Source organism: Phasianus colchicus, chromosome 7 (assembly GCF_987193195.1).
Source record: "Phasianus colchicus chromosome 7, bPhaCol1.hap1.1, whole genome shotgun sequence".
Taxonomy (NCBI): domain Eukaryota; kingdom Metazoa; phylum Chordata; class Aves; order Galliformes; family Phasianidae; genus Phasianus; species Phasianus colchicus.
Genome location: NC_143442.1, coordinates 29,662,108 through 29,690,100, shown reverse-complemented (window position 1 = coordinate 29,690,100; position 27,993 = coordinate 29,662,108). Strand labels below are relative to the sequence as shown.

Sequence of the window (27,993 nt, the reverse complement as noted above, 5' to 3'; positions counted from 1 at the left end):
TATTTCAGTTCAGGATACCTCTGTATTATGCCAACTGAAGTGATAGCATGTTTTGCTTTCTATTCAACCATCTGTAAGTTTTCTATATTCCACTTATATTTTTAAGATTATTGTTTTAATATGCTTTCTGCATAAGATACACTTAGACTGGATTGTATAATTACAGGTCATGGCTTGTAAAATCTTACATTAATGTAGATGACACTAGACATGCTGCTAGCAAAAAAAAAAAAAAAGGGAATTAATTTTCATTTGGGGAATTGGGGGTCTATATGTTAGAACAAATACAAATCCCAGAATTTCATGCAAAATGTCACAGTTTTCCTATCTAAGTTGGGACCATGCTGTCAGTTTTTCACTAATTTTTTTTTTGTTTCTTTTCCATAATGAGTACACCTGAAAGTGTGGCAAATAATGGGGATTTGTTTGTATATGTTCATATAGGAAGAATGTTACCTCACAGAACATTCCAAGAGGTCTTTTTCTGCCTAGTCATTTGTGTTATTTTGCATTACCTTTCCAGGGCACAAAAATTCACTGCATGGCACAATACTGAGCCTAATATTCAGCTCACGACCAGTAATGTGAATCTTGAGTATTCAATTTAAATTGATTGTCTTTCCATGGTGTAAAGTTGATGCAAGCAATAGATGTATCGTGCTCACATGTTCCAGGTTACAGCTTTAGGGTCTAACTTTGATGTTCTCATTTCAGCTAAATCCATGTGTGGAGCAAACATTTTGACTGCTTATATCCTGAGCGTTTATTTTCATACAAGGTGCTCCTGTCAGTGCTCTCAATATATGGTAACATAAATGGGCTTGTGGTTCACTGGAACTACAAGTTAGGAGAGATCTGAGTTTCCAATGCCATGTTCACAGCATACTGTTTTAAACAGACTGTTAGTATTCTTGCACTTTTAAGAGGCCAGTACACTACTGGTGCTGGAAAAACATCTTTATGAATGGTGGATAGGATGATTCGCACAAAGAGTCTTGAAAATCACTAACCCAGTTTCAGACTAGTTATAAAGTTTTGGTTGGTTCTGTATTTGTTTTGGGTTGTGGTGTTCTTTTTAATGTATTATAACAATGCATATCATAATAAAGCTATTTTATATTAATCAGAATGACTAAAGAGCTGAATATAAAAGGGAATCTACCCCCAAGTGGAAACCTTAATAATAGTGCCAAGTTTCACAGTAGATACAGTTCCAAAGGGAATGATGATCCATCAATAAACAGGTAGGAACACTGACGCAGTCATTAAAATCAGGATCATTAAATGCTCTGGCAGTCTGGCTGGGAGCCATTCATCATGTTGGAGAAGGGACAAGAGAAGTGGCCGGTGAGAAACGCCTCTATCAGCATGCCTCTTCTTTGTGCTATGCAGCAGCTTGCCTGGTGTGATACCTGGCCTCCTCCTTCTCCTTCAAGGTCTTCCACTGACTGTGCCTTATTGTGAACTAATGCATGATTTTCTGTCAGTGTTGCGTAATGATTCTGGGAGGAAAAAAAAGCCACTCTTTTCCCCTCAAAAATGCATTCATTTTTGACTGCAGGACGAAAATCCTTTATTTTTCATGCCTAAAAATGCCACTGAGCTCTGAGCAAGAGCAGAGCTTTCTCTCAGCCACTGCGGTGATACACATTCTCTGAATACCTGTAGGTTGTTATTAGAATAACTTCGTCTTCATCTTTTCTTGTTGCTGTTTCTTTTCTATGAGACTGCAAGAATTTGGAGAGAGCTTAAAGCGTAGCATTTGATTAGAAGGTACTGAAGCACTCAATTTCTTTAACAGTGCCATAGAGAAATGGTTTTTCTTTGACTTTCATTGTGGCATTGAAGGATAATGCTGGCTACAGATGTAGGTGACAAGGTAAGTAATAAGTGAAATATAAGTAACTAGATAAAAGTATTTCCCCAAAAAATTATTTTACAAAAATGATTTAAAAATAAGCAGCACGTTACCATCAGCAAAACCAAAGAGTTAAAAATGAAATGCACATCTTACTGAGCTTTATGGTGTTTTAATATTATCTTTGGGATTTGTGTCATTCTACCCACTGTGCCTGCCAATAGTGAACAGTATTCCCAACCCTGGCTATTCAAAGATCATGACTCAGGCCCCCAAAATCAAGCAACATAAGAATGTGACTCTTTCAAAAGAGAAAAGTCACACATTTGTCTAACTGTCAGCTGCCTTTTGGCTTTCTGCTTTACACTGGTAGTTTTCGTACTCATTGGAAAACCTAAAGAAAATAGAAAAAAATATCCAAACCCAAAAATGACGGATACAGAAGTTTTGAAGACACTGTGTTACTGTGAGTTTTATGGAAAAACAGTGACTGTGTAGAGGAAAAGGAGATTACTAATGGCCTCCCTGAGGAGAAGGCAAGCAGAGCCCAACCATTACCCATCCTTTTTGGCAGCCTTTAATTAGCCAGTTAGCATGTGCTTAGTCATTAGTCAGCGCACTGATAGCTCTGGACCATCTACACTGTGTCATCCCTTGCCTGGCCAGCAACCCAGAAAAGATAGTTAGGAGAGGATGGGATTTGAGCCTGTTACGGGGGTGGACCAAATGGCAATGAAGGGGAACCAAACCATTTCTGAGAAAGAGTTACAAGAGTATGAAGAAGCTCATGGCAGGGAAGGAGAAGGATGTAGGTTATAACCATGCCAGAAATCAGGCGTGTTCATTCTGTTGTAGGCTAGATTGTCAAATGTTTCCTTACAAACCAGAAGACTAGAAATTCACTCATCTTTTTTCTGTTATTTAAATTAAATGAAGTTGTTCCTGTAATTGGCTTACTGCAAAAGTTAGAACTTGAATAAAAACTCAAATGGTATTAAATGCACTGTAATCATGCACTTGTTGCTTACAATGATTTTTGTTCTACTTCAGAACCAGTTGGATTCTACTGCTAATTCAAAACAAATATAATAAGGTAGCTCCTGTACAGCTGGGTATGATAACCATTCAGTCACCTTATATCACTTTTTAGAATCACAGAATTGCAGGTGTAAGAAGGGACCTCTAGAAACTGTGGAGTCCAACCTCCTGCTTCTAGAATAAAGTATCAAAAAGGAGAGAAAATCCATTTAAAATATTTTTTTTACTAGAATCATCTCTCACTTATTTGCTATTATAGCTGTGCATAATGGTTATGAAATAATTTTGGTTAGAAGTTACTACTAAATAGGAAAAACTAGACATACGATGAAATGCAATGAAGTTGAGGTATCTTAAGTGCTTAAGTATGAGGTATGAGCCCAGCTGTCTTAACTCACCAAGCGCTTTCTCTCACACATCTGAAATGTAAGGGAGAGCATTTTATTGATCTTCATGGTACGTATGAGATAATGTCTAATGAAACACATATCACAATTAAAAAAACCTAAAAACATCACCAAAATTGCATTATGCAAATTAAAGCTGCAGCTACTGTAAGGCATAAATAACCACATTTCTAATTGAACTTATTACCATTAACTAAAATATGAAATCTGTAACTAGGAAGAAACCTTGGTCTGTAACAAAAGCCCTAGAATAGTTTGTCCTTCTCTGTATATTTTCTTACAGAAGTGGTCGACCTTCTAAACATTATGTCAGCTACTTGATGGTGTGGATATTTAATTGCTTTGACTTATAAAAAAGGAAGTAGCAAGTTCATTTTGTTTTCACCAGCTTTGAGTTCCAGGTAATAGAGAGCAGGATTCACATAAGAGCGTGGTGCTGGATACAGATGCCATGGTGCACTGGCATCTGAATGGGATCTGCTGCAACTCCTCAATTCCTGCTCTCCCATTGTCTTCCCAGGAAAACCAAGATGTTAATGGATCTGGGATTTTGTGGAGTCTCCTCTCAAGGCATACTTGGGTCTGCATCTGCATTTTAAGTACCAAGCCAAAACTTCACTCTGCCTGGCAGATGGTTTCCTCGCTTCAGGAGCTTAGAGAAGTAGGGAGTCCTGCTTGCTCAGGACTTCCTCACCAGCAGTGGTATGTAAGTATGCAATGGGTGAAGTGGGTGGGAAACTGGTGCTGCAGCAATGTTTGCCTTTGTACCTCTCAGCTCACCCAGGAGCTGCTGCTGAATTTAGTACAGTTGAGGGAAATGACACTGGGTCTCCTTCAGCTGGTGTCCGACAACTTTCTCTTCTCGCTATCTTTTCCTGATTGTAGATTAGGGCTGTATGTTTGTGCAGGGCTAGAATGTTCCTGTTTTTTTTTTTTTTTTTTCTCTTCTGCATATTCCAGTGCTCATTTCATTAATTCACATCATTGTTCCAGAACTGACCAGATATGCTAATGGAAACTTTGAACTTTACAAGCAGATAGGGAAATGTATTCCCACTGGACTTCTTAAAAACATTTAATGGAGGATGCACTTACAGTAAATGCTTCCAGTTTTTCAGCTTTTTATTCTGCAGCCTTCACTATGGTGTTTAATTATCAGTCTTACAACAAATCCTACACTCGCGCCCTGTTAAACTTCTGTTTATTTCTAAAGGCTCCCTCCCTGTAACAAGATGCTCTCTTCTCTTTAGCCTTGGATCTTTTATACTTCTACCCAGAATTCCTGACATTAATATTCAATGTTTACTGAAATAGTTGAGGAAAACCTGGCCTAAGTCACAGAGCAATTGAGGGAATGGTACCAGCATGACCCCAGGTGCAGGATGCAATCGAAATCAATGTGTATGTTCAGTCTTGTCCAAGGCTTTCAGTGCCATCTAACAAGCAGGAAACATCATCTCTGGGCATTGAGGAAAACCATAAAATCCTTGCAGAAGCCTGCAGGTGGTGATGGGATTGTCTTTGTCAGCCTGGGAGGTGTGAAGCCAGGAGCCATCCCAGTGAGATGATAGCACTGCTTGGAGCATGGCCACTGTGTGCTGGGAAACGTACCGTTCCTATAAGGAGCCGGTGCTGGACGGGGAAGAGTTTACCTTCTGCACAACCAAGGCATGCGAAGCACCAAAGCCCTTCATTTTGTTATCTCTAACGGTAACAACTCTCCTCCCTAAAGTGAAGTGGGGATTTTCGGGCTGGCAATTTGTCGTTTGCTGTGTGCGGCCTGTCCTCTGCTGGGCTCTGCGGGAATGGCACCCACTGGGGCGCGGAGACCCAGACTGCTATGGGTCTGGAGAGTTTTTTCTTTTTTTTTTCCATTCTTTTCCCTGTTTTTCCTCTTCTTCCTTTCCCTCTTCTTCTTTTCCCTCTTGCCTCTCTCACCTCTTTTCCTTTTCCCTAGTACATGAGAAGTTATGAGATGTTCTAACAAATCCAGAAAGCAAATCCAGAAAAACGCAGTTTTGCAAAATGCAACAATAGAGTGACTGTCCTTAATCTTGCCATTTGCCATAATTGAATGAATCAACCCTTCTGATCTAAAGATGGCTTCATATAAGATCACTGTGGGTCCAACTCGCGCTATTCTCTGCCAGATCTCCCAGTGTTTGTGCTCTGCTTCTGCTACAACCCCACTCCATGGCTTTGTCTCTGCTGAACTCAGGTGTAGGCAGAACAGGGACAGCCTGCAAGGCCTGGTACCCACTTGTCTATAGGTGATAAGCATAACCCCAGCAGTATGATAAGCAGAGATGAAGGCAACTTTTCTTTTACTTTTTTTTTTTTTTTTTTTTTTTTTTTGCAAATGGAAAAGCTGGCTTTGAAATAAAGTCTTGGAAATGTTCCACAACTTCGGACAGTGAATGTGTACTCATGTGCCAAATTCCAGTGGTTAAAATAAAAGAGCTTTCTGTGATTGCAGGCCTGGCATATTGCTCCAGCATTGTGCATCTGTGGTGGCAATGCATTCACAGAACTCTTTTTGAATGGAACAAAACGAGTCATGCTGTAATGTTCTCAATAGCAATGCAGTGCAGTCATTTTATATTGAAATAGACACTCAGAATGCACTGCACAGTTCTGTCCTGGCTGCTGGCATACCTACCAGAGAAGTTGGTCAAGCCTCAGGATTTCATCTGTAATGCTTTGGGTTAGCTGTTGTAAACATAAATATTTCAAAAGTCAACACAACTCCACAGGCCTTATGACGTTGTTTGTAGAATATTCTAAATGTTCTCTTATCTATAGGAAGAAAAACTCAGCTTTTATTGTCTCTCCTTTTATAAATGTTTTCTTCTTTGTTGCTTGTTTCCTGTTGATGTAGTAAAGATGTTTCTTATTTATGAGCTCCATTATGAAGCTTCTCATAAGAGCACCAACTCAAGGAAAATAATCTGCACTGGTTAGAGCATTAGCTGTCCTGCCCCTTTCTCTTGGGAACTCTCTCTGGCTCCTTTAGCAGACATATCCAATTCCTCACAATAAAGGTTGCTGCTTTAAAATTTTACAAGTTTTTTTTCTTGACACATGCAAGCTCTTCTTTCTCATCAAGCCCCCTAATTTGCAGCATAAGCCAAGTGGCGGATGAGAAATGAGGATTAACCGCAAAGATATTGATTGGTTTGGGTTTTTTTTTCCCACCTTCAGTAACAGATTTTCAAAACACCTTATATATTCTGCAGATATACACAACAATTTAGGACTCAACACTTGGTGCCAAATAGCTGCTTGTCATTGCCTGAGTGGACATGTACCCTGGACTCATGGAAATGATAAGAACATCTCATATTCTTCATCAACTATGCAAATAATTGAAAGGATGCTTACAAAACATAATTCATGTAACACATCTGAAATACAACAGTGAGTGTTCCTCCAGAGCTCTGTGTTAAGTTGTGCTGGCATGATGTTAGCCAAGATAGACATGCTGTATGTGCTAACTTACAGAAGGGCTTTTTGTGAGTAGATCTGGAAGAATTAATAGAAGTAATATTCTAGGATACCCATGTTAATAGATAGAGTTATTTGTATACTGCTGATTTTGTAGTAAGTGCACAAAGCTTGTTTTATAACCAGTGAACTTTGCACCAGGATATTTGGAATGGAGTGGATGCTTCACTGATTGACGTAATAAAAGAGATTTCCTTCACGTATATCCCTTCCTGTTAGCTAGAGCTACATTAACATTACTGCTTTCAACTGTGCTACATGAGAACTGGCGTGCACTTCATAAAGGAAAAAAGGCCTATAAAAATGATAAGAAATAATTAGTTATTTCAATGTGGATTTGGAATTGTATGAAACACACAAGAGCTGAAAGTACTGCCTCCTGTTTCATTACGCTGGCCCATGAAGTTAGAGGTGGATGTTGGTGGTACAGCAGTGGGGACTGAACCTTACTGCCACTATTACATTTTGTTGCTGTGCAGCAGATGGCGGCAGAGGGGCAGCCTGAGAACGTACACATACTGGTGGTGACTATGTTGAAAAATAATGTTTTGTAGCTGAGAATTTGCACTGTGGGAGAGTGTTACTGTGCTCTTTGCATCTGTTGTAGTTTCCATGGAAATAAATAGGAGACAATAAGTTGTTCCGAAATTAATATTATTTCTCTTTCAGTTGTACTTAAAAAATAACATAAAATTTGTTAATTTTGCTGATGATTAAACAAACATTATCTGACCATTACTATGTAAGGTTAATTTTAGACTTATCTTGCAGGCATTCAGTACTACTAAAGTGGAACTGAAAGGGGAAAATTGATAGCAAGTTTTGTAGCTTGTACTTTGAGTCATACTGAACACAAACAGCCAGAAGACAATGGGAAGGATGTTATTTGCATAGCACCTTGGAAAGCTCTACCAAGCAGATAAGATGCTCTTTGTTTCAAGAAGCCTTTGAATGGAAGCCTGGAGCTGTGTTAGCCCTTCGTCAAACAGGACAAAGAGCTGCACGTACAAACTCACAGGAATTCTTAATAGTAGCAGTAACAACCAGTGCATAGCACAATTTTATTTTGATTTTCTGGAGAGAATTTAATCAAAACATATTTTTCACTGTATAGCACCATCTCAGTTTTAGATAGTGGGACAGTCACCACCACATTCCTTAATTTCTCCATGCAGGCAAACATGATATGTTCTTTTCAGTTGGATTATATAGTATTTAAGTCCTAAGCTACTCCTAATGTTTACATTATGAGTATTTTCAGAGAAAGTGTTACTTCCTGTAAACCAGCCAACTTTCTGTGCTGACCCACTGGAGCTGGTTGTTGGGGAATAGCTGCTCTTTGAGAACCAGCGCTAATACACAGAGTTGCTATAAGAAGTTCTTTCTAAAGTAATGTTCACTGAGCATGAGAGTGGTAGCTTTCTGCTTCTCCCAGGCTGCAGCAGTGGTAAATGAATATTTATCTCTCTTCCACCAATACAGGGCTGAGCCTGAAGCATTATATTTAAATCTGAATTTGGGATAGGTCAGATTTCCTGTCAGGATATTGCTTTATGGTAACCTTTATCACATTCTTTCTTCCACAGAATTACAAAAGGGTAACAAAGGCAGCAGAAAAGGCAAGGAACTGGAAGAAACTTGCCCAAGTGGACTAACACTGCATGATTTCAGCCACTGTTGAATTACCGAGGAGTCGCAATCTAACATGTGATTTGTGCTGACAGGAAGAGCTGGTCAGAGCTGCCAGCGCTTTTACTGTGGTAAGGGCATGCTTTTGATTCATCACAAAAGGGCTTGGGTCAGATTTTGGGCATGGCAAATAAAATCAATCATTTTTATTGTATCTACTCCGGTTTGTTTGTCTCCCACGGCAAACTTACTTAAACAGTAAGGTTGAAATATCAGTTTGCAGATCAAGAAATTCAGTAGTAGCAGCCGCTCTAAAATAATGTCCATTTGGGTTTGTGGTTTTTTTTTCTGCTTGTTTTGTTTTTGAAAACCTCTTTTGCTATTCTACCTATGGTCTCAGGAAGAGCATGTACTGTAATAGAGAACCAACATTAAAAATGAATCTTTTTAACAAGTGGTAATTGATAAGAAAGCTGATGGAGCTCAGTGTAATTCTCAGGAGTGTCAAAGTGGTCATATGCCTCCAGAGCAGGTTTTGCATCCCTATGAGGAAATCAGACAAAACTGAAGAATTTAGATTGTTGGATTATTTTTTTTTCATACTAATTTAAACAAGCCTGGTAAGCTTGCAGAATAAGACTGGTGAGGCTGTGAATCAGAGATAACGCCTATGTATCTAACACAGAATAAAATCCTCAAACTGTGTAAGCATGCAAAATTGTCTGCTGCTTCATACAGCTCCTCTGCAGTCTCTGCTAAGTCTTGGCTTCTGCGTGAAATCACCAGACCAGATAGCCCTTCCAAACCTCATTTTGCATATTACAGTAAACCTGGGTGTTCTGAATCCATTCTGAAGGCAGCAACTTCTGAGGTCTAATTAGGTGTTATGTAAAGACACCTCGTTATCACTATGGACTTCTTCCTTTCCATTATATTGTATTGTATTATTGTATTATATTCCATCTATTGTACCTTTACATGCAAAATAGAAAACATCTTCTCTGTCCGAAGCAGAACATGATCTAGTTTATTGTGTTCTTTCTTTTCTATAATAAGTACCTCCATTTCTTCAACTTTAGGCAGACTGATCCAGCTCTGTATCCTTTCTGCTTCCATTCTCCTCATTTCCAAAACCGCTCCAGTCATGTAAGGTTTTGTTGTTTTGCGATAGAATAGCCATCAATTCTGTGCAGTTGTCCATGGTATCTCAGGGAATTTATTGATTACACAGGTGTAAACAAACTGCAGTTGCCTTTTATTTACTCGTTCTGCTTATCGGTATTTGACAATTTCAAAAAAATGCCTACACATCAAATAGAAAATTTTAATTGAGCTATTCGCAGTCTTGTTCTCCTTTATATGTGTGTTAAGTGTGTGTGTATATATATATATGACAAACATAAAAACCTATAAGCTTTGTAAATGATTCTTTCCTCTGACTGACTGTATATTCAACAATCTCAGCTGAATTATTTGCTCTACAAGTCTGCCTGGCTGGGAGGCAGAAGGAAGCTATCACTGACGAATCATTTCCAGTTTAACTACTGTTAAACATCGTGAGAACTTCAGATCTTAAAAAGAACACCAAGTTGTTTTGTTTCAGGGCTGGTTCTGGCTTTTTTCATGAGATGAAAGTGTCTCGCATCTAAGCAGATTATATTTACCTGAAAGGTAGAATATTAAGTTAAAAATATGTATACACAATAGTTTTAAATGCTGCACTGCTTTAAATACTGTGAGTTTATTGTGGTGATAATTACAATAGTAAGCACTTCTACTGGTGAGATTCCTTAAATGTTATTTAACAGTGTATAAGAACCCCAAATTTCTTAGATGTGATGTTGTATCACATAGACTTTGGTTTTCTACAATAGGTCTTAAATCTACATTTCCTTACAAGGTAAAATCAGAAAAAGCTAATATTTTCACTACTACATGGTGGTGTTTATACTTAATAACACCTATAATATTACCAGCCGTGTAGCAAAGACTTCAGGGACTAAGTCAGAATTAGTTTATTTTCCATTTGCTATATGCACAAGAGCAGTGAAAGTGTATACAAGGAAGAAGGGGAAAAGCTCGAACAGGCTTTGTTCATTTGACGAGCGCTCAGGGTTGGCTCTAAAAAGTGGTTGAGAATCTTCAAAGAGCCTTCTGGAGACTATTGTAGCACTGAGTCCTTGGGATCTGTGTTTTGGGAGTGGAGGTTATGGATGCTGTTGTACTGACTTGCATTAGGAAGTTCACTGACATGCCCTTGTAAACATTTCTACCATCATGAAATCCATAGACAAGGGGAAAAAAGCATTAAAATCTGATTACTAGTTTTCTGCTAGGGAGAATAAAGAAGCTGTAGCAATATCCAAAGGGATGCAAACATCTTTTGACAAAAGTCTTAGTTCATGCCTGTAATACAGACAGAGTCAAATGCAGAGAATGTAAAGCACCTTTCTTTCAAAGATTGGGTAATCATACTAAATATGAAGCATGATGAAAACTCAAAAGCAGTTATAGTGCTGATTGAAGAAACCAAATCTTTTGTGCAACTCTATGTTCCACCAAGCAGACATTTAGAGCCTTAAGATATCACAAAAGGCAACATAGTCCAAAGGTAGCTTAATCCAGAAGTACTGAAATAATGAAATCCATTGATTTGAAGGGCTTTATAGCCTTTCAAAGGCTGTGGGTCAAATCTGAACAGACATCAGCTCTTGTTTTCAAATCCTAGTGCCCTTTGCCCTTTTTGCATCAAGCAGGGCCTTCTTTCAATAATAATTTCCTAAATGGCAATGCTCCAGCACAGTGCCTGGTACTGGTGCATCGTGTTCAAAGCAGAACCTAACCTTAAATTAGTTGAAGAACACATATGAAACTTGAAACTTCTAATAACACTGAAGTAAGTCTTCCATCTTACAAATTTCAGGCCAAGATAATGAATGTGGCTCATAGGCTGCTTTTGCAATGAGACAGAAGAAAGATTTTCGCTACCTCTCCTGGGAGGGCAAAGATTTGAAGATCATTTCCAAACAAGCATCTTCCTGAACAGAAGATGTTTCTCATTCTTTCTTCCCTTTAATAAAAAGTTGAGGAATATTCTCCTCTTAACTGTAATCACCTGAAAATCAAACAGATATCATAACAGCAGGATGTGGTATCCATGCAATAATGCATTACATTCACTAGTACAGGTCATTAAGTTTTTGTCACTGTTGATGTATTTGGAACAGGTTGCTTGAATAATGAGCGTGCATAGAATCTTGGAAGTAAATTTAACAATCCATCTTCATTAAATAGTATTTTTACTTATAGCAGCTTTCTATCCAGCATATTTTAGATGAATTCTGTCCAAATAGTTGAGAAAGAAAATTGCAAAACCCTGAATTAAAATCATGCCAGTAGTCAAATGAGTAACAAGTTGTTAGCAAATGTAAATGTGTAGTTGCTTAGGATTAGTCTTTCAGCATAGAAAAAGCTGACTAACAAAGCTCAGAGGTGTTCGGATTGGGCAATGAGGAAAGGTTATTTGGTTTAGGAATCTTAAAGCTTGGGTCTTGACTAATATATTAGTGAGAATTTTGTTATTCACTTATACAGGTGTAAACTCATTGCTTCATTATATGAAATCTTACCACAAGGAGCAGTTATGAAAAAATGAAAGCATGATTTTTCTGGTTCTGTCCTTCAGACTGTGTGAGACATGAACAAATCCACATAAAAGGAGTAATTGTTAAACAGTCTTTGTTGTTTTATAGATAAAAGCAGTGGTACCCCTGCTTGTCCAGAGCCAGTTCAGCACTCTGTGTGTATGCACAGACTGAAGCCTATGTGTTTTGCTGATTTCCCCACCTGTTCCCCTTTGTCATCCCTCCTCTCTCAACCATTAAAAAGAAAATATAATTTTCCACTTGGAGGACAGTTTTGAGAACAAAATCAGTGGTGTGCTAAGATGCTGCAGGGATGAGATCTTTGCAAGCCAGTAAGTAGCTACATAAGAAGAGACATGGCAGCAGTTGGAGAAATTAAGCTGCTATTTAATTGCATTATTATGTGATGTTGCTCATAGATGAGACAGATATAAATACTAAATGCTCTTGTTTGGCTGAAGCAATTCATTCCATTTCATTCTCTCTGATTCAGGAGAACTGAGCCTTGAAATAATGTGTCTGTCTGTCTGTACTATTGACGCTTGCTGAAAAGACTTTGTCAGACTGTGTGTGTTTGGGCTCTTTGCTGAGCTCCTGGAATGACTCCTTTCATTCACTAAATGCAGGCTTGTTTTGGTGCTAAGTGATACAAGTTAGCAGTGGAAATTGCACCCAGAGACTTAGCCTCTGATGACAGTCAGGACTTTGACCAACTTTTCCTGCGACTAAGATGCTGTGCAGCCCACCAGTGGGATCTTGAACTTGGAACTATGTGGGATGAACAGTGTCAAATTCAGACATCAAAGAGCTGACTTCTGACTTGTGGGAAGGGGGAAAGGGGGAGAGCTAAAAGAAGAACTAAAAGTTATTCCAGTTAATAGGAGTTAATTTCCAACATTAAACTGTGGGGTTGTTGGCAGACCACCTGGGTTTGGATGGCCTTGCTGGATTTTTTGTGATCTGTTTGTGTCTTGCAGATTGTATTATCTTTCCTATGTTAAATACATTAACAAATCAGAAAACTTCACCATGTATGAATATGCTGGAACTATGTGAAAGACAACACTTAGGTTTAAAACACTTGGGTTTAAAATTAGTTATTATTTGTATTTTGCATTTTATCTGCGTACAAAACTATATATATGTGTATGTGTTTCCTTGTTCAGGCTTGGGACTCCATCCCATAGTGATACGGGATGTCTGACACTTCCTGACAGACCTGCTCAAGCCCTGGCTCAGTAAAGGAGCCCCTGACACCGACCACAGCAGCTCAGGTCTTAATCCTAGCTTTATCCTGACCCAGTGTTCACTCCACAAAGTGTTCATATCTGCTGTAGGACTGGATATCACAAAATTAACTGGAAATTGGGCAAACTGAGATTTAAAAGCAGAACTCTGGGTCATATCCTAAAAATGGGCTCCTGAGCCAAGTATACTCATGCTCTGTTGAACCTCTCAGTCGAGTGTAACAGTGATGTAAGCTGTCCATAACTACCCTTTATTTCAACTGAATTGCTCTTTCATGCTCGTGATTCCTCAAGATACTTTTTCCCCAAAGAGCAATCACGTGAACCCTGTTAAAGGTTATTTTTTCCTCCTGAAACCAAACTGCACAGTTAGGGGGCTTATGTATACCACACGTGAAATCAATTTTCTTATTTTCTTCTTTGCCATGTGGTTATAGGTAATATTTTTATATGTGCCCCCCAAAAAGTATCTTGTTGTTTAATCTGTGCAGTTGTATATTTCACTTTATGCCCCCAACATTATCTTTTTTCTTGCTGCTTAATGTCTACTCTCATAAATTTCACTCTGTGCAAGAATTCTGATTTCAAGATTATGCAACTGAAAACCTCTTGATATAGTGGAAAGGATACAAAATATGGGACAGTAGCCTCAGATAAAATGAGCTAGATTGTTTAGATGTTGGATAATATTTGCAGATAACAACAGATTTATTATGTAAAGTAATCATGATGTCAGTTCTTAGTAAATTAGACTTTTCTGAAAATGAATTTCAAATTTATCTTTCCACTTTGGTGTCAGTAGAAGACATTTTGTGGCTTTATAAAGGAATCTATTTGACATTTGCACTGCAAAAGGTACTCTTGGTGTAGAAGAGAATGTACACAGGACTTGATCTCAGCCAACAAAGCAATCTAAGAGAATGAAACCATCCTCTGCAGCAGTAGATCTGATCCAGCCACCCATACGCCTTCCTGAGGGATGTTTCCATAGCACTCTCCTCCTTCAGTCTTCGGTCTGTGCCCTAATGAGCAAACGTCTTCCCCAGCTTCTTTTTAAGGCATCTTTGCTATATTTCCTATTTGCAAATCTGTTCGCCCTGTGCTCTAAAGGAGGCCATTTGCCTGCCTGTTTCGTTGGTGCACTGTTTGGGTTGGATGGCACAATACAGTTGTGGCCCTTAGGCTGTCCTCTCCCAGCCTCCTGCCTGCTGGTGAGTTACTGACACTGCTGTAGCTACAAATCCAAAATGCAGCACCCTGTATGTGACTGCAAACAGTTTCTTCCATCCCAGCTAGGTCCCATACAGTACAAAATCTGTTCTCATTCTGTACTCGCTCTTTGTTTTCTGTACTTGTTCTTTGTTTGTTGTTTGTAACGATGGTTTATCTCAGTGTGAAAATTTGAAGGCTGAGTACAGATGTCGGTATGATAATCCTCTGAAACACATTACTTCTCTGTTTTAAGTATGTGAATGCCCAGAGCTGCTAGAGGATTGGGAGGAGCAGGGACTTAGCATGTCACTGCTGATCCACGGCTTTGGCTGCAGTAGTGAAGTACGCTTTTATCTCAATTGAGATGCAATTTCCTATTTTGAATTCTATTTCAAAATCTTTTGTCCTGGGAACTCTGGTAGCGGTTTTTGCTTTGGAGAAGAGAATGCTATGAGAAGATTGGGTACTTCCATCGCTGCTATTTCTCTGTATTATTTACTATTGTGTGGCAAATGATGCAAGGCTGCTGCTTTGTCTGTTGCTGTCTCAGGGCTCTCAGGTTTTGGCACATCTGTGGCCATGTTTACTGTGACTTTGCTTTTTTGTTGGGTAACATTTGATTGTCACAAAACTACTGTTTTCCATTTTGTTGTGTGCAGCTTCATGTCACAGGGAGGGCTGACATGACAATCTGCAGCACATACCCCAGCGTTTGGATTTATTTTAGAAGATCTCTAAATTTAAGCGATTTACCCACTTTCTGTCTGCCCAGCTTCTCAGCTGACTGTAATTCTGGTGTGTGGCTTTTCAGCCACAAATCTCTTTTGATCCTCTTTGCAATATTCTAATGCCTCATGCTCAGTTAATCTCCTCGCCGTGCTGCAGGCCTGCATTGTGTTACTGTGCTCAGAATTGGAGCAAACGAGGAAAAAAAAGTCTTGCATGTAAATCAGGAATATGTCTCTGGCTGGTACACTGCCTTATTAGCAAAAAAATATAATAATATTTGGTATTTATTGTTTCCCTGCTTTATGTTTTCCCTAGCAGTGGCTGCAGGGTGAGGATGGTGTACACGCCTGACTGTACAGGACTGCACAGGCTGCCTCCAACCACACTGAACAGCAGGGCAATGGAAGGCTGACGCCAAGCATCCCCACCACCTCTCATGACAACCGATGGCCAGGCTTGGAGCTGCTGCAAACGTCACCTCCTGCTTCATTCAGACACAAAGGCAAAAGGTATTGCTGCCTTTTTTCCTCAGCTCCTGGGGTGTGTTTTCACTGTGCTTTCAGTTTTCTTTCATGATGAATGTGATGCTTGAGCACTTGGCTTCTACATACACTGCTGAGAGAGTCAGCGTTTAGAAAATGTTCTTAAAAATAAGAGAGAAGATGCCCCTGCATTGCCATGGCACCAAGATGAGGCCGGTATTTGAGACAGTTGACTTCTCTGGTCAGGGACTGTCATCAACGAATCTCTGTTAATTGAAGTGCTCAACACCTTTCCATTGAAAGAAGTTCCCTCTTTCAAACATATTGTCATTTTGAATGAGAATTAATTTACAGAATTATTTTAAAAACTATTTTGGCTTCTTCTGAGTTCCTCAAAAGTCTTTGCTCTACCTTTCCTTAAGGGCATGTGCCTCTAAGCTGCCTTTGCAATCCAGAGAGCCCCAAGCAGCACTGCGTTCCCCATGGCAAACAGCTACGGGAGCATCAGGAAACCATTAGGATTTTATGATGTTATAGTCTCAGAGAGAGTCCAATACAATGAAACTACTTGGTATGTGACACAAGACATAAAAATAGTCTTGAATTGTCAGTATTTTTTTTTCTCTTGAAAACAATTTTTCCTTTAGTTGTGTGTCTGGAGCACACAGTGCATATTGAATGAGGTTTTACACTACAAAAGCATCCCAACCTGCCAAGCTCCTATTTCTGGTGTGACTAGAAATGCCAATGGCAATGAATCTCTGCCTTCCCCTTGTAGTTTTTATGTCCTATGTGTAAAAGGCTGCTTGGTGCCATCCTTCAGTCCTAGAGTCTTTTCCCTTAGGCCAGCTTTTACCTCAGCATCTGTTAGCTATGACAAAAGCAAAGGTAGAACCTAAGTCAGATAGCTGTGCTTTTCAGTTCTTAGCATTCATCTTATCAGTGGTTGTTGATAAAACTACTGAAGAATGGCAGAAGACAGAATTCATATAAAAATGATGGAGGCAATGTTTGTTTCAGGCAGGCCTTGGTTTCTGACTGGAAAGGGAGGGAAGAGGGGAGAAGGAAGCACTCTCAGGCCTTACACAGCAGAAAAGAGAGGACAAAAGCATCAATACGCTCTTTCTAACTTAATGGTTTTTGTTAACTTTGTCATCCCTGTTCCTCCCTAAAACACCAACTTGTCTTCTAAATGTGGGATTTTCAGTAGTATTTCAATGAGATGTGGTATGACATAATTTATTGAATATACTATGGGTTTTCTCAAGCAACCAATACCCCACTTGCGAATTAACTTTTGTTTGAAACGTTCCTAAGCTTGATCTAGACAGATTTCCCAGATCATATCTCAATTTCCAGATGAGCAGCTAGCACATGTTGAAACAAAAGTTTCTATGAGCTGTTACCTTCAACTGACTAAAACCTATGCTGTACAAACGTGTAACTGTTCGTAATACCCTTTCTGTGTTCTGTGTTATGAAAGTGTATCCCGCAGCTCAGGGCAGGGCAGACAGGCTGTGCTTTGGCCACTGGGGGTTCCGGTTGCTGTCTGTGTTAGCTCTTCAGAATCTCTGCGTTCAGACCACGCACCTGTTTCCAGCCCGTAGGGTCGGTGCACGTCTGCGTGCACAGATGAAGTTGGCGGGGGCACCGTGTGGCTGCGGGCCGGTTGGAGGGGGCTGCTGTCTCCCCAGGTCCTTCAGCGCTGTCTTAATACAGCCCTGTTTAATGCAGCTTACGTACTCGGGTTAAAAACACTGGGAGAAACAGAGCGAGCCCGAGACGGGCGGAGCTGGGGGCTGCGCGCGGTCAGGCCCGGCTCTCCCCAGCCCGCGCATCCCTACCGAGCCCGGCCGCGCAGGGACGCCGCGTTCCCCCGCGCTCATCCCGGGCCGGGCAGAACCGGAGGCGGGGAGGTGCCCGCTCCCTCCGAGGGGCGGGGCCGCGCCGCCGCCTCCCTGCCCGCCGTCCGCCGGCAGGTGGCCGCGGGGCGCTCCCTGCGCCCGTGGGGTGTGCGCGGGGCGGGCCGGCACCGAGCTGCGGGCGGGTCCCGGAGCGCCGCGGGGCGCTGAGAGCGGGGCCGGGGGGGGCAGCGCCGAGCTCCTGCGGAGGGAGCCGGGACGGGCGGCGGCGGGGCGAGGGCTGCCGGAGCCGCGAGGTTCGCCCCCAGCGGCCCGGGAGGGCTGCCCCGATCGGCGCCCGGCGGGGTGCGGCGGTGCCCGGTAAGCCGCGCCGGGAATCGCGGGGAGCCGAGCGGCAGCTCGTGCTTCCTCGCGGTTCGGGAGGTGGGAGTCGGAATTGGGTTTCTAAATATAGTAATAAAAAGCGGAAACTATAGAGATTGGTGTCGCTCCGTTAGCGAAGCGGCGTTCCGAGCCTGCGGCCGCTCCGAGCACCGCGCTGCGATCCCCACCTCGCCGGCGGCTCTTCCCCGGGCCGGCCCTGCCCTGCCCTGCCCTGCCCTGCCCGTCCTGCCTTGCCGCCAGGTGCGGGAGGGCTACGGGAAAGCCACGGCGGCGGGGAATGCGGCCGCGCCCCGCCCTGCTAGCCGCCTGCTCGGCTCCTCGCTGCTGGGGCTGCGTCGCCTCGTGCCGTGCTGCGTGGGATCGGAAAGCGGCTCTTCTGTTGAGCTCACCCCCCGGCAGCCTGGTGTTGCCGCAGGTACCTGACGGCGGCCCCCACCTCGGGTTCCCCGGACCTCGCCCTTCCTGCAGGGCTCTCGGCGAGTGCCCCACGCGTATCCTCTTGGGATCTTCCCCGGCTCCGGGGCGGCAGCTGACGCGTATGGGGTTTTGCCGACGCTCGCGGTGCTCTGGGCTTTGCTGAGAGGGGACTCGAACATGCTTTCCTTTGCACGCTACTCGAGGAAACAGCTCTACACCCGTGCTGAAAACGTAACATCCATTTACTACGTCCTGTCTCCATTCGACAGTTTGAGCATCATTTTGGATTCGGGTCTGGATTCTTGAGGAGTTCCAGATCTCCGCAGCCATCGGCTACTCCCTCTCCTGAAGGAGGCGCTCCTCTGTGACTCCGGCAATTGGTTCCCGCAGCTTTGGCCAGACTTCCCGCAGACAGAGCTCCTGAGAAGCTCAGCAGCTTCAGGCAGGTTCTTCATGCCTTTTCTTCTATAGCTGTGTAGGCAAGCAGCGACATTAAGTGAGCCTGTAAGAAGCTTTCAACGTCTTCCTTATCTCACCTTCAGGCTGTCTCCCAGCTGAAGCCAACCTGCTGCTGCACTAAAGCAAGGGAGCCTTTCAGGACAGAGCTACCATGCGTACAGCATTCCATACCTCCAACGAGGCTTTTCCTGGATGAAACCTAACCTTCTGGCTGCCGAGAGCTGCGCTTGCTGCCTGATTGTTGTTTTCTGAATTACTGCTATTCTGACCAAAAGGTTCCTTCCTTTGCCTCTGCTTGCTCCATCAGCCATCCTCTTACTGAAAAGCCGTTTAGAATAAGCTGGTGGTCACGCCTGGCTCTCAAAAGGGAGATAGGAAGGAAGGCACTCTCCCGGCCTGCACTGTTGCCCCATTCAGCTGCAGACTGGCTTAGACTCATGGTGGAGTTAATCAGTTCCAGCCACAGTAGGGGGGAAGGCTTTGAAATTCCAGCGCCTACCATAAGGGAGATAAGGAGAAAACTTTCACTGACATGCTAATCCTGCTCAGCAGCAGCTTGTCTCCAGCATCCAGCCCTTCCCAACCTGCAGCGCTTATCTCTTGCCAGCAGCAAGCACCGCGAGGGAGGAGGGCAGAATATACATGAGCATCACATCTTGCGTGCCAGAGCACGAGGTCCTGCCTTGCTGGGCAGAGGGAAGGCAGGCTGGGTGTGCTCTGTCTCACTGCTGGATCTCATGGAGGGCCTGGACTTTGCCGCCATGAGATGCAGCACGGAGTTTTGGCTGCCCAGGTGCTGCCAGTTTGCCTCCTGGGTGCGCATTGCTCAGCTCACTCGTCGTCTGAGCAGCGTGCTTCTGCTGTGCTTCTAGCTGAGTTTGGGAAAAGGCACTCAGCTGGAAATAGAGGAGGATTTGGTTCCCTTTGTACTTAATGTTTCAGTCTCCTTAGAAGGACTAAAAGAATCACGTGCCATTTTTTTTTTGGAAGGTTGAGAACTTTTGCTAAGTGTGGCTGTGCATCCAGCTGGTATGCATAAGCAGTTGTTGGATGTCTCTGCAGTGTGTGCTTTTGGGTAGTTCTAGAGGTCCCATTGCTAATTTTTATTATTGATAACAGGGAGAACTTGTGTTGAACGCTTCCCAGCATTTCTATCCCTTTCTGCAACATTTATAATAAACATTAAACTTCCCTTTTTTCCCCATCAGCACAGAAAACTGCAGCTGCTATGTCTGAGCAGTCCAAGGAAGAAAGAGATGCCCGCTGGGCTTTGTTACACCTGCTAACAGCACTGTGATTATCTGACCGCTGTCCCTCTGTGTCTGGTGACAGAGGCCTGGCTCCTTGCAGAAACTCAGAGAGGGGGAGAGAGAAGAGAGCTCTAAGCTCAGCAGCAGGCAGGGCACTGGCTGCCTGGCACAGCGCCCATCCTGCACCCTGCCCAACCTGTCCTTGGGGACGGAGCCACCCACCCGCAGTGGCCCTGGGGGTTAGGAACCAGGCATAAATTCTTGCAGCTTGCCATTCAGTCTGATGTCTGAAGTGCTGCGTCATCCTTCTGCCTTTGAGAAAGTCAAACGCTGTGGGTGAACAGGCGAGCAGAGTTCTGCAGGGCCAGCACTGAGGGATTCGTTTAACTCTGTGGTAATACAGAACTTTGACTTTGTAAATGCAGTGTTTTATGTCTGGATTCTTTTTGCAGAGTCCCAGTTGTGAAGCAATCTGTGCTGGGGACGAAGGGCATGATTTGTTCAGAGCAGACAGGTCCCTGGTAAGTAGCACACAGGTCTTCCTTCCTCATGGGTGCTGGAGAAGGACCTAAGAGCCTCCCTGTTACAGGGCATCATGTGGGGATGTTGGGAAGTGAGGAGCCCAGTTCTTTGGCAGCAGAAATCACCCACTGTGCTCAACTGGGTGCAGCTATGCAGAGCTGTTTCCAAAAGTAGGACTTGTTTTTAATCAGCTGACTGATAAAACAGCATTGGAGAGGGTGATTCCTTGCAGTGTAGCACTGCTCATCAGGGAGATACTTCAGAGGTCTAACCAAGGGAAACCATGTACATGGGAGCTGGGACTTATTTGCCTGTGAAACTTGAGCTGCTGCAAACCACAAAAATTTCCTTTTATGCCTCCCTTCATTGTGTGAAGGGAGGTTAACAAAACTCTTAGTGGTGGATGGCTTATGCTTATCCTTTTGTGATTATTTCTGATTGAAGTTTTTAACACCGGAACATTTTTATCAAAATAAAACTGTGTATGTGCTATTAATGTTTTCCCTTTGTTTGTATGGTATGATAGGAAATGGCAGGCATCTTTCTAACATTGTTTCCTTTCCTTCAGTGACTAGAAATGAGCTCGGTTTGGCAGGAAGCACTGAAGAAAGCTGGCAGAGAGGCAGCGTGGTCCTTGCATGCAAGGTGAGTTCAAGCCTGCACAGCATGGCTCCCATAGGACTTTCCCTCTTTGTATTACCACAGTGTGTGAGTGTGTAGGAACTAATGGGAAACAACACCTGAACTTGTAATTCCAGGGCTGTGTTCTCCAGACCCTTTTTAAAACAACACATGGCATTTACAGTATTGAAGTTAAATATGTGAGGTATTTAAGACCTTAGTGATCATAGCTTCACTGAAATTTAGCACAACCAGCAACCTGTTGGTTTAGTTTATCTGAAAAATGCATTTCACTTATTGTAAAACTGGTCTTTAAAAAGAGAATCTTTGTTAAGATTTGCAGCGGTGCTGCTTTAACTCCTGGATAACAGTACAACAGAACAGGTTGCAGCACACTAACTTCTGCCTCGAGCTAAGCACAAGAGCTTCTCAGGCGAGCAGCTGTATCCACAGAGCTTTTGGCCTGAGCCTGGAATCATCCCTGCAGTGCTTTCTGAAACACAGCCAGCCACAGGCAAGAGCTTGGGTGCTGAAACAGACTCTGGTCAGCCAGCTTTGCCTTGTGCGGTTACTGAGTGCAACATCGTGCCGGCAGTAACGTGAACTCACCTCCACCAAAGATGTGTGCTTTGTGAGACAGCCAGACGTGTTAAAATCCCTATCAGAACAACGCTGGAAATGAGATAGGCAGAGAGGATTTAAACAGTGCTTTATCCTACATGTGCAAGCAGTGGCTGTCAGAAAAATGGGAAATCAGTCAGAAGATGGAGGACAACTTCATTTACAAGCATTTATGTGCCAACAATTATTAACTAGAGTAGAGCAGACAAACAATAAAACCTACTGCGCTGACTTAGAAAGTACTGCACTCCATGAATAATGAAACGAGCAACAGTCTACAGTTGAAACCCGGGTCAATAACTTTGCTTTTAAGCCTAACTAGTGATCAATAGGAAACAGTTTCATTGTCTTGCATGTCTTGCTGTCCAGCTGTTTTCTAGCCTGCTCCTTCCTCCATGTCAGGCAGTCACACACATATCTGAGTTAGCCCAAATGAAATGGCAGAGGTAAGAAGGTGGGAAGTCCTCGAGAGGAAGATCCTGGCCTACAGAATCCCTCCATATCTGCTTTAGGAGATGCTTTCCTTCTAATCACATTCCCTCCATCTTCCACTCAGCCCTAACTCATTTGCTGGAGTCACTTAAAAAGAGGAAAGGAAATCTCCAGCTGTAGGGCCAACACATCTTAACACAAGGATAAAGTACAAGGACTGGTTGATATTTAACAGACCTTCTCTAAAGAGCACCAAAAAAAGGATTGCATAGAAAGGGATTGGGTTATAACCGTAGATAAAAAGCCAAATTAAATAGCCAAATTCAGATAGTCATTAGATAAAATGTGAGAGATGAAAGTGACAAAAATATGGTAATATATCACCTATGGCATAGAGTATTTGGACAGCGCTCAAACTATGGTGAGGGGAAGCTGAGGTTTAAATTTATAGTTCTGACCAAGTCTAGGAGTGTCATGAGATCTAATCTGAAATTTCTGACTGTCACCAGCAGAGTATAATGAGAAGGGATTAGGCAGGGTATCTGTGCACTATGGGGGAAGCCTGTGTATTCCTTGGTCTGGATAAAGATTGCAACTCAGGGATCAGCATTTCTGTCTAGTGATTCTTTAGCATATGAGATGCTCTGAGCTATGTAGAGTTCGAGAACTGCAAGTGGAAATTATCTTATTTATGTTTTATTAATGATAAATATTGAAATAAGAAATGTATGAGACAAAAGTATTTAGAAGTTTTGAATTATTCAGAATCTGAATGGCTTTCAGACATCTCCTTGGCCTCTGGTCTGTAAGCACGTTCTGTCAGCATTATAAGTTGCATCAATACACGTGGCTGAAAGATGTGGGTGTGAACCTCATGGATTTTCATAAACCTTCGCAGGGATATACGTTCAGTTTCTTGTGCACTTAAGAGAATCCTTTCTTTTACTCATTTAATAACAAGTTCTTACAATATAAACTCACCGACAGTTTAACTATCTTCTGTGTCAGGTTGGCCTACCAATGCTTGAGGCAGGGTCTGTGTCACAAGCCTGATGGCTATATTGCTTAGTCTTAAAACACAGTGGCACCTGCTGCTTCATGTCATTATGGTCAAAAGAAACACTGCATTGATTTAAGTCATTTACAGATGTTTCTTTAAAATGCTGAGATGTTCTGATACCAACCAAAGGTATGGAAATGTTCTGTGGCTTCAGAAGCCCCACAGGTCTGACTTTCCTCCAGGAGCACCAACCATGACTGCAGTGCTTGGGGCTGCCAGTTTCACAGATGTTTCCAAAGCTGCCTTCTATAGGTAGGGGCCTTCTCATGAATGTCCTCTCCTGCAGGAGGACAGAAGCTTATCACCATGAGCCTGACTTGCTCATGGTGCTCACATGCCAGCTGCTGGGCTGGGGCAGTGCTGTCCTACCTGTAGGCCTTGAACACCTCCAGGAACGGGGCATCCCAGAGAAGCTGGAAAATGCCCCATCTCTGGAGGTACTCAAGGCCAGGTTGGATGGGGCCCTGGGTGAGCAGCCTGATGTGATGGTTGGCAGCCCTGCCCACAGCAGAGGGTTGGAACTGGATGATCTTTGAAGCTTCTTCCAACCTAAAGCATTTTGTGGTCACCTGCCTACAAATGGGATTTCCTCTCTCAGTATTTGCCTGGCATCAGGTTACTGGACTGGAGCCCCTGTTTCCCTCAGTACATAAAGGAAATAAACAACTCTTAATATCTTTGCCATAATTATGTTTTCAAAGGCTATTTACAAAAAAATGTTTAACTTTGGCTGACCTCAGTACAACGTCATTGGGTGAAACTGTAGGGAACAGTTGGTTTCTGTGCAGCACAGTCTTTATTTTGGCTGGCAGTCTACTAACTCTGGGGAGTGGTAAGCTCATGCCAAGCAACGTCAGGCAGATCGTGCAGTTCTGCTGTGCCCCTCTGGAGGAAAGAGCCTGAGAAACTGCTCTGTAGGTTAGTAGCAAAGCTGCATGTAGTGGAACGTGGGGCTCACCAGTTCAGATTCTCAATCAGTTTGACTAAAGGAGCTGCTCAGGTGTGGGGAAAAAGATAGAGTTTTCTGCTGGCACGTTCTTGTGAAGCAGACCTGGAGGTCATGTCAGTGTGTGCTTCTTACAGCACTTGTTCTGGCAAGGTGAGCAGATCTGGCATTTATGTAACTCGAGTCCTGCCAGGTGGTGGTTACCTGCTGCTTTTGTCTGTGTGAGGCTCTTCTTTGTTTTACCTTCTTAGCGGCAGCAGTTGCTGCAGTTAAATGGTATTTGTGTACAGACCGAGGAAAGCAGCACTGTCTCATCTGTTTGGAAGAAACAGATGCTTTTCCCAAGACCTGTACAGTTATATTGCAGATTGTTATAGATGGCTTACAGCTCATGTCACACACTGGGAACTGCATTTCAGGGAAGCTTGAATTTGAGTCGGACTCTGCCTGATGACTGTAGTAGATGGACGTTACTGATAAGCACGTTTTAGATGCACTGTGCACAGATTTATTGGAGTTGGTTTTACAGCTTCTGCAACCAATTTAGCTCCCCTTTGAGCTCACTGAGAATGGCGAACTATTTACTGCATTTCTGTGAAACACTGTTTTGACAGATTTCTCCAGAAGTAAAGAAGCACTGGTGGAGACAGTGCAACCCCTGGCGAGAAGCAGCAGCGCTGTGCAACAAAGGAAGGAGCCACTTCCAGGTTACGAAAACATGCTGTTGAACTGAATTTTGCAGCTGGGTTTTCAAATGTACCATGGGATGCATCAAATCCAAAGATGCCTTTGCGGGATCGAACGCTATCCGTGTGGAAGGGAGCAGGGAAGGTGACGAAGGGTGCGCCGGGGAGAAATCGTCACTGATAGCAGGGATGGTGGATGAGAAAGGTCCATCGAGCGCCATAGTGCTGGACTACGCGCACCGCCTCTCCCACGAGATTCTTGATCAGGCAGTGAAGCAGTGGGCAGTGACAGAGAGCAAATACAGTGACATCCCTTTCATTGAGAGCGATGTGCCCTGAGCCTGCTCTGGCTTCAGTGAGCGTCTGTCTGGCAGCAGCTCGTGTTTGGTGCTGGTGCAAGTTGAGTAAAGTCAGCTGTGACCGAGCAGAGTGCTCCTCTGAATGTGTTTGCAAGGTGAGGCTGGAAAAAATTGCCTTTTAATCTATATTGCTAGGAAACTCTGTGGAATACAGTAGAACCTATTAATCAAGTGTTGTTTGTTATCAGCTGTATGATGAGTGTTGTCTGTCTTTGTATGTGTTGAGTGATCAGAAATTAGTGTTAAAAAAGAAAATGGGAAGAATGCAACTGCCTTGCAACTGTAGGAGCACTGTCGCAGGGGCCCCAGAGATGCTTAAGAACAAAGCATGGATTATATTTATGTACTGCATAAAAAATATATGGCCTGTTTGTAGGTGACGAGAATGGTATGCTTGGCAAACTTTGTGTTCCGCTGAAGCAAAAGCAGGACCTCTATGTAGCAAAGGCAGCTGCTGTTGTAACCTTCACTTTGATTCTCTGACCCGAGCAGGCCTACAAACCACAAAATGATGAAGGCGGTGAAAAGCATTTTGTAAAACCAAATAGTATTCAGGGAACCATATGGATTATGATCCTATTCAACTTCCACTCCTAACAGAACTGATGAGAAACATTACGATATTGATAAATAGTGCATTGTAATTAAGTTAACAGATGCTCTGGCTTCTGCAAATGCATGAAGGCTATTCTCTAAAACCTTGCAGTAAGAGTTTAATTACATCTAATTGCTGCATTCAGGCCAAAGCTGTTTGCTTTGCTTTTTCTTATTTTAACTTTTTTTTTTTTTTTTTTTTTTTTTGGTCGGGGGGGCTGTATTGATTTCATGGGACTATGGCTGCGTTGCGCTGAGCTTTCAATCCAGCATCACACCCTCAGAACTGTTGGCCTTTGCCTGCCTTCTGCTCCTGCAGGCTGAGCACATCCCCACGGGTAGAGCCATGTGCACTGAGGCACAGCTGAGCTGTGGGAGCCTCAGGCCTGAGCAGAACACAGGGCTGTGAGTGAGCCTTGGGCCCCAGGCTAATGGGCTGCTGCATTCATCAGCAGTGCTGCAGAACTCACAGCCCCACTCCTCTCTGGGGTCTGACCTCTATTGCACTGATCTCTGGGGTTGGGAGGAGAAAGCAAACTCATCTCCTACCGCTCTGCTGCCATCTTAGGCAAAGTGAATGCCTCATAGGAAGCTTGTGTTTTTTCAGCACCCATTTGCTCCTTCTTCTGTTAAGGCCAGTGTATCGGCCATGTCATTTTTTTCTGCATCCAAGTGCTTTCCATTTCATGTTTTCATTTTGCAGAAGGAAACTGCTTTCCATACTGGCAAACACTGTTACTATTTTTACAAGGTACACACAGTCCTCGTGACTGATACAAGTATGATTCTGAAGCAGCAGTAAGCAGTAGAAAGAGGGACCATTCCAGTGTTGTTTTCAGCTTACTCTCACACGTGAATTGAGAGAGAGCTCGGCTGTTTTGCAAACTTTCTGACACAAACTGAATTACTGGTGGGAAGCGTACTCAGAGGGAATGGTCAGAAGTACTTCTTTGTAGCTCAGCACACGACTGCTGCTGACTCGCCTTGGCCAGGCTGGGCCTGGCCATTGGGCTGTCCACGTGCCATAGATGGCAGTGACTGGAAAGGCTGTGCTGCTGTGCTAACAGGCCTAATGCTAAATGGGTAATAATAAAGGCTTCTTCACCTAAATGGAATTCCATCTGTCTGCTTACCTCTAGATGAAACTATTCTGCAGTCTTCAAAAGCCACTCTTAGTGCAAAGTTGCCACCAATTCTTTGATTTAGCACAGTAAAGGCACTCTGACAGGGGACTGGTGTGCTCTGAAATACACACGTCCTTCTGTTTGGGAATTCAATGTCTGCGTGCTTTGTCTTTTCTCTGTGGAACATACACAGGGTCTGAGTGGGTAGTGTGTGACTGACAGCATCCTAGGAATGGTTTGGAGCACGCTAACTGCAGCACAACTTTGTACCACTGACCTTTCTGTAGTACAACCATCCGTACTCTCAAATAAAACATACTACAATATATTTTTACAATATTTTTTGTGGAAAATATTTTCTTGTGGACCAAATAAAATTAAAATGACCATCTACTTATATGACTTTTATTTGGTTAAAAGGCACAAGTTGGAGAGGGTCTCGTTACTGTGAGCTCCACATGATTCACATCAAGTTCGGAAGCACACAGATATGCACATCACTGTTCCCTGGTTCAGCAGCAGCTAAAATACTGCAGGTCCCTCTCAGGCACAGAAGGGACAATCCCTACGCCACAGGGATCGCTGTGTTATTCCATGAATGCAGCAGCTGACAGTTATAGTGTTTGTACAGGAATAATGGGATGGACCAGTTCTTTTTAAAATAAAGAATAGCTGTTGTTTAAGAATCTAGAACATAATTTTATAAGAAGAGGAAGGTCTGTATTTCTTACAGCACCAGTGAGAAATTTCAGTCATATTTTCAGAAGTTATCCTAAAGGTGTTAACAAAGCCTCTCAGCTACTTTTCAGAATAAACCCAGGGTCTCTCTTGTAAATATGTACAGAGTAACAATACATGGCAGCTGAAAGGTTCCTAATTTTACTTTCCAGATTGCAGTGACAATGC

At 43.0% G+C, this 27,993-nt stretch overlaps 1 protein-coding gene across 5 annotated transcripts; it reads left to right on the top strand.

The window, feature by feature from the left end:
* Positions 1 to 8: 8 nt before the first annotated feature.
* Positions 9 to 27,381, top strand: AKAP19 (A-kinase anchoring protein 19). Of its 5 annotated transcripts, XM_090144412.1 has the most exons (7): positions 9 to 73; positions 3,824 to 4,005; positions 8,394 to 8,567; positions 15,584 to 15,777; positions 20,575 to 20,643; positions 21,213 to 21,289; positions 24,939 to 27,381. In XM_090144412.1, the coding sequence occupies exon 7, from the start codon at positions 25,086 to 25,088 to the stop codon at positions 25,347 to 25,349; it is 264 nt and encodes an 87-aa protein (XP_090000538.1). In that variant the 5' UTR covers positions 9 to 73; positions 3,824 to 4,005; positions 8,394 to 8,567; positions 15,584 to 15,777; positions 20,575 to 20,643; positions 21,213 to 21,289; positions 24,939 to 25,085; the 3' UTR covers positions 25,350 to 27,381. The 5 variants fall into 5 exon arrangements, with proteins under 5 accessions (XP_090000538.1, XP_090000539.1, XP_031460287.1 ...); XM_090144413.1 differs by lacking the exons at positions 9 to 73; positions 3,824 to 4,005; positions 8,394 to 8,567; positions 15,584 to 15,777 and adding an exon at positions 17,849 to 17,972; XM_031604427.2 differs by lacking the exons at positions 9 to 73; positions 3,824 to 4,005; positions 8,394 to 8,567; positions 15,584 to 15,777 and adding an exon at positions 18,725 to 18,855.
* The last annotated feature ends 612 nt before the right edge of the window (positions 27,382 to 27,993 follow it).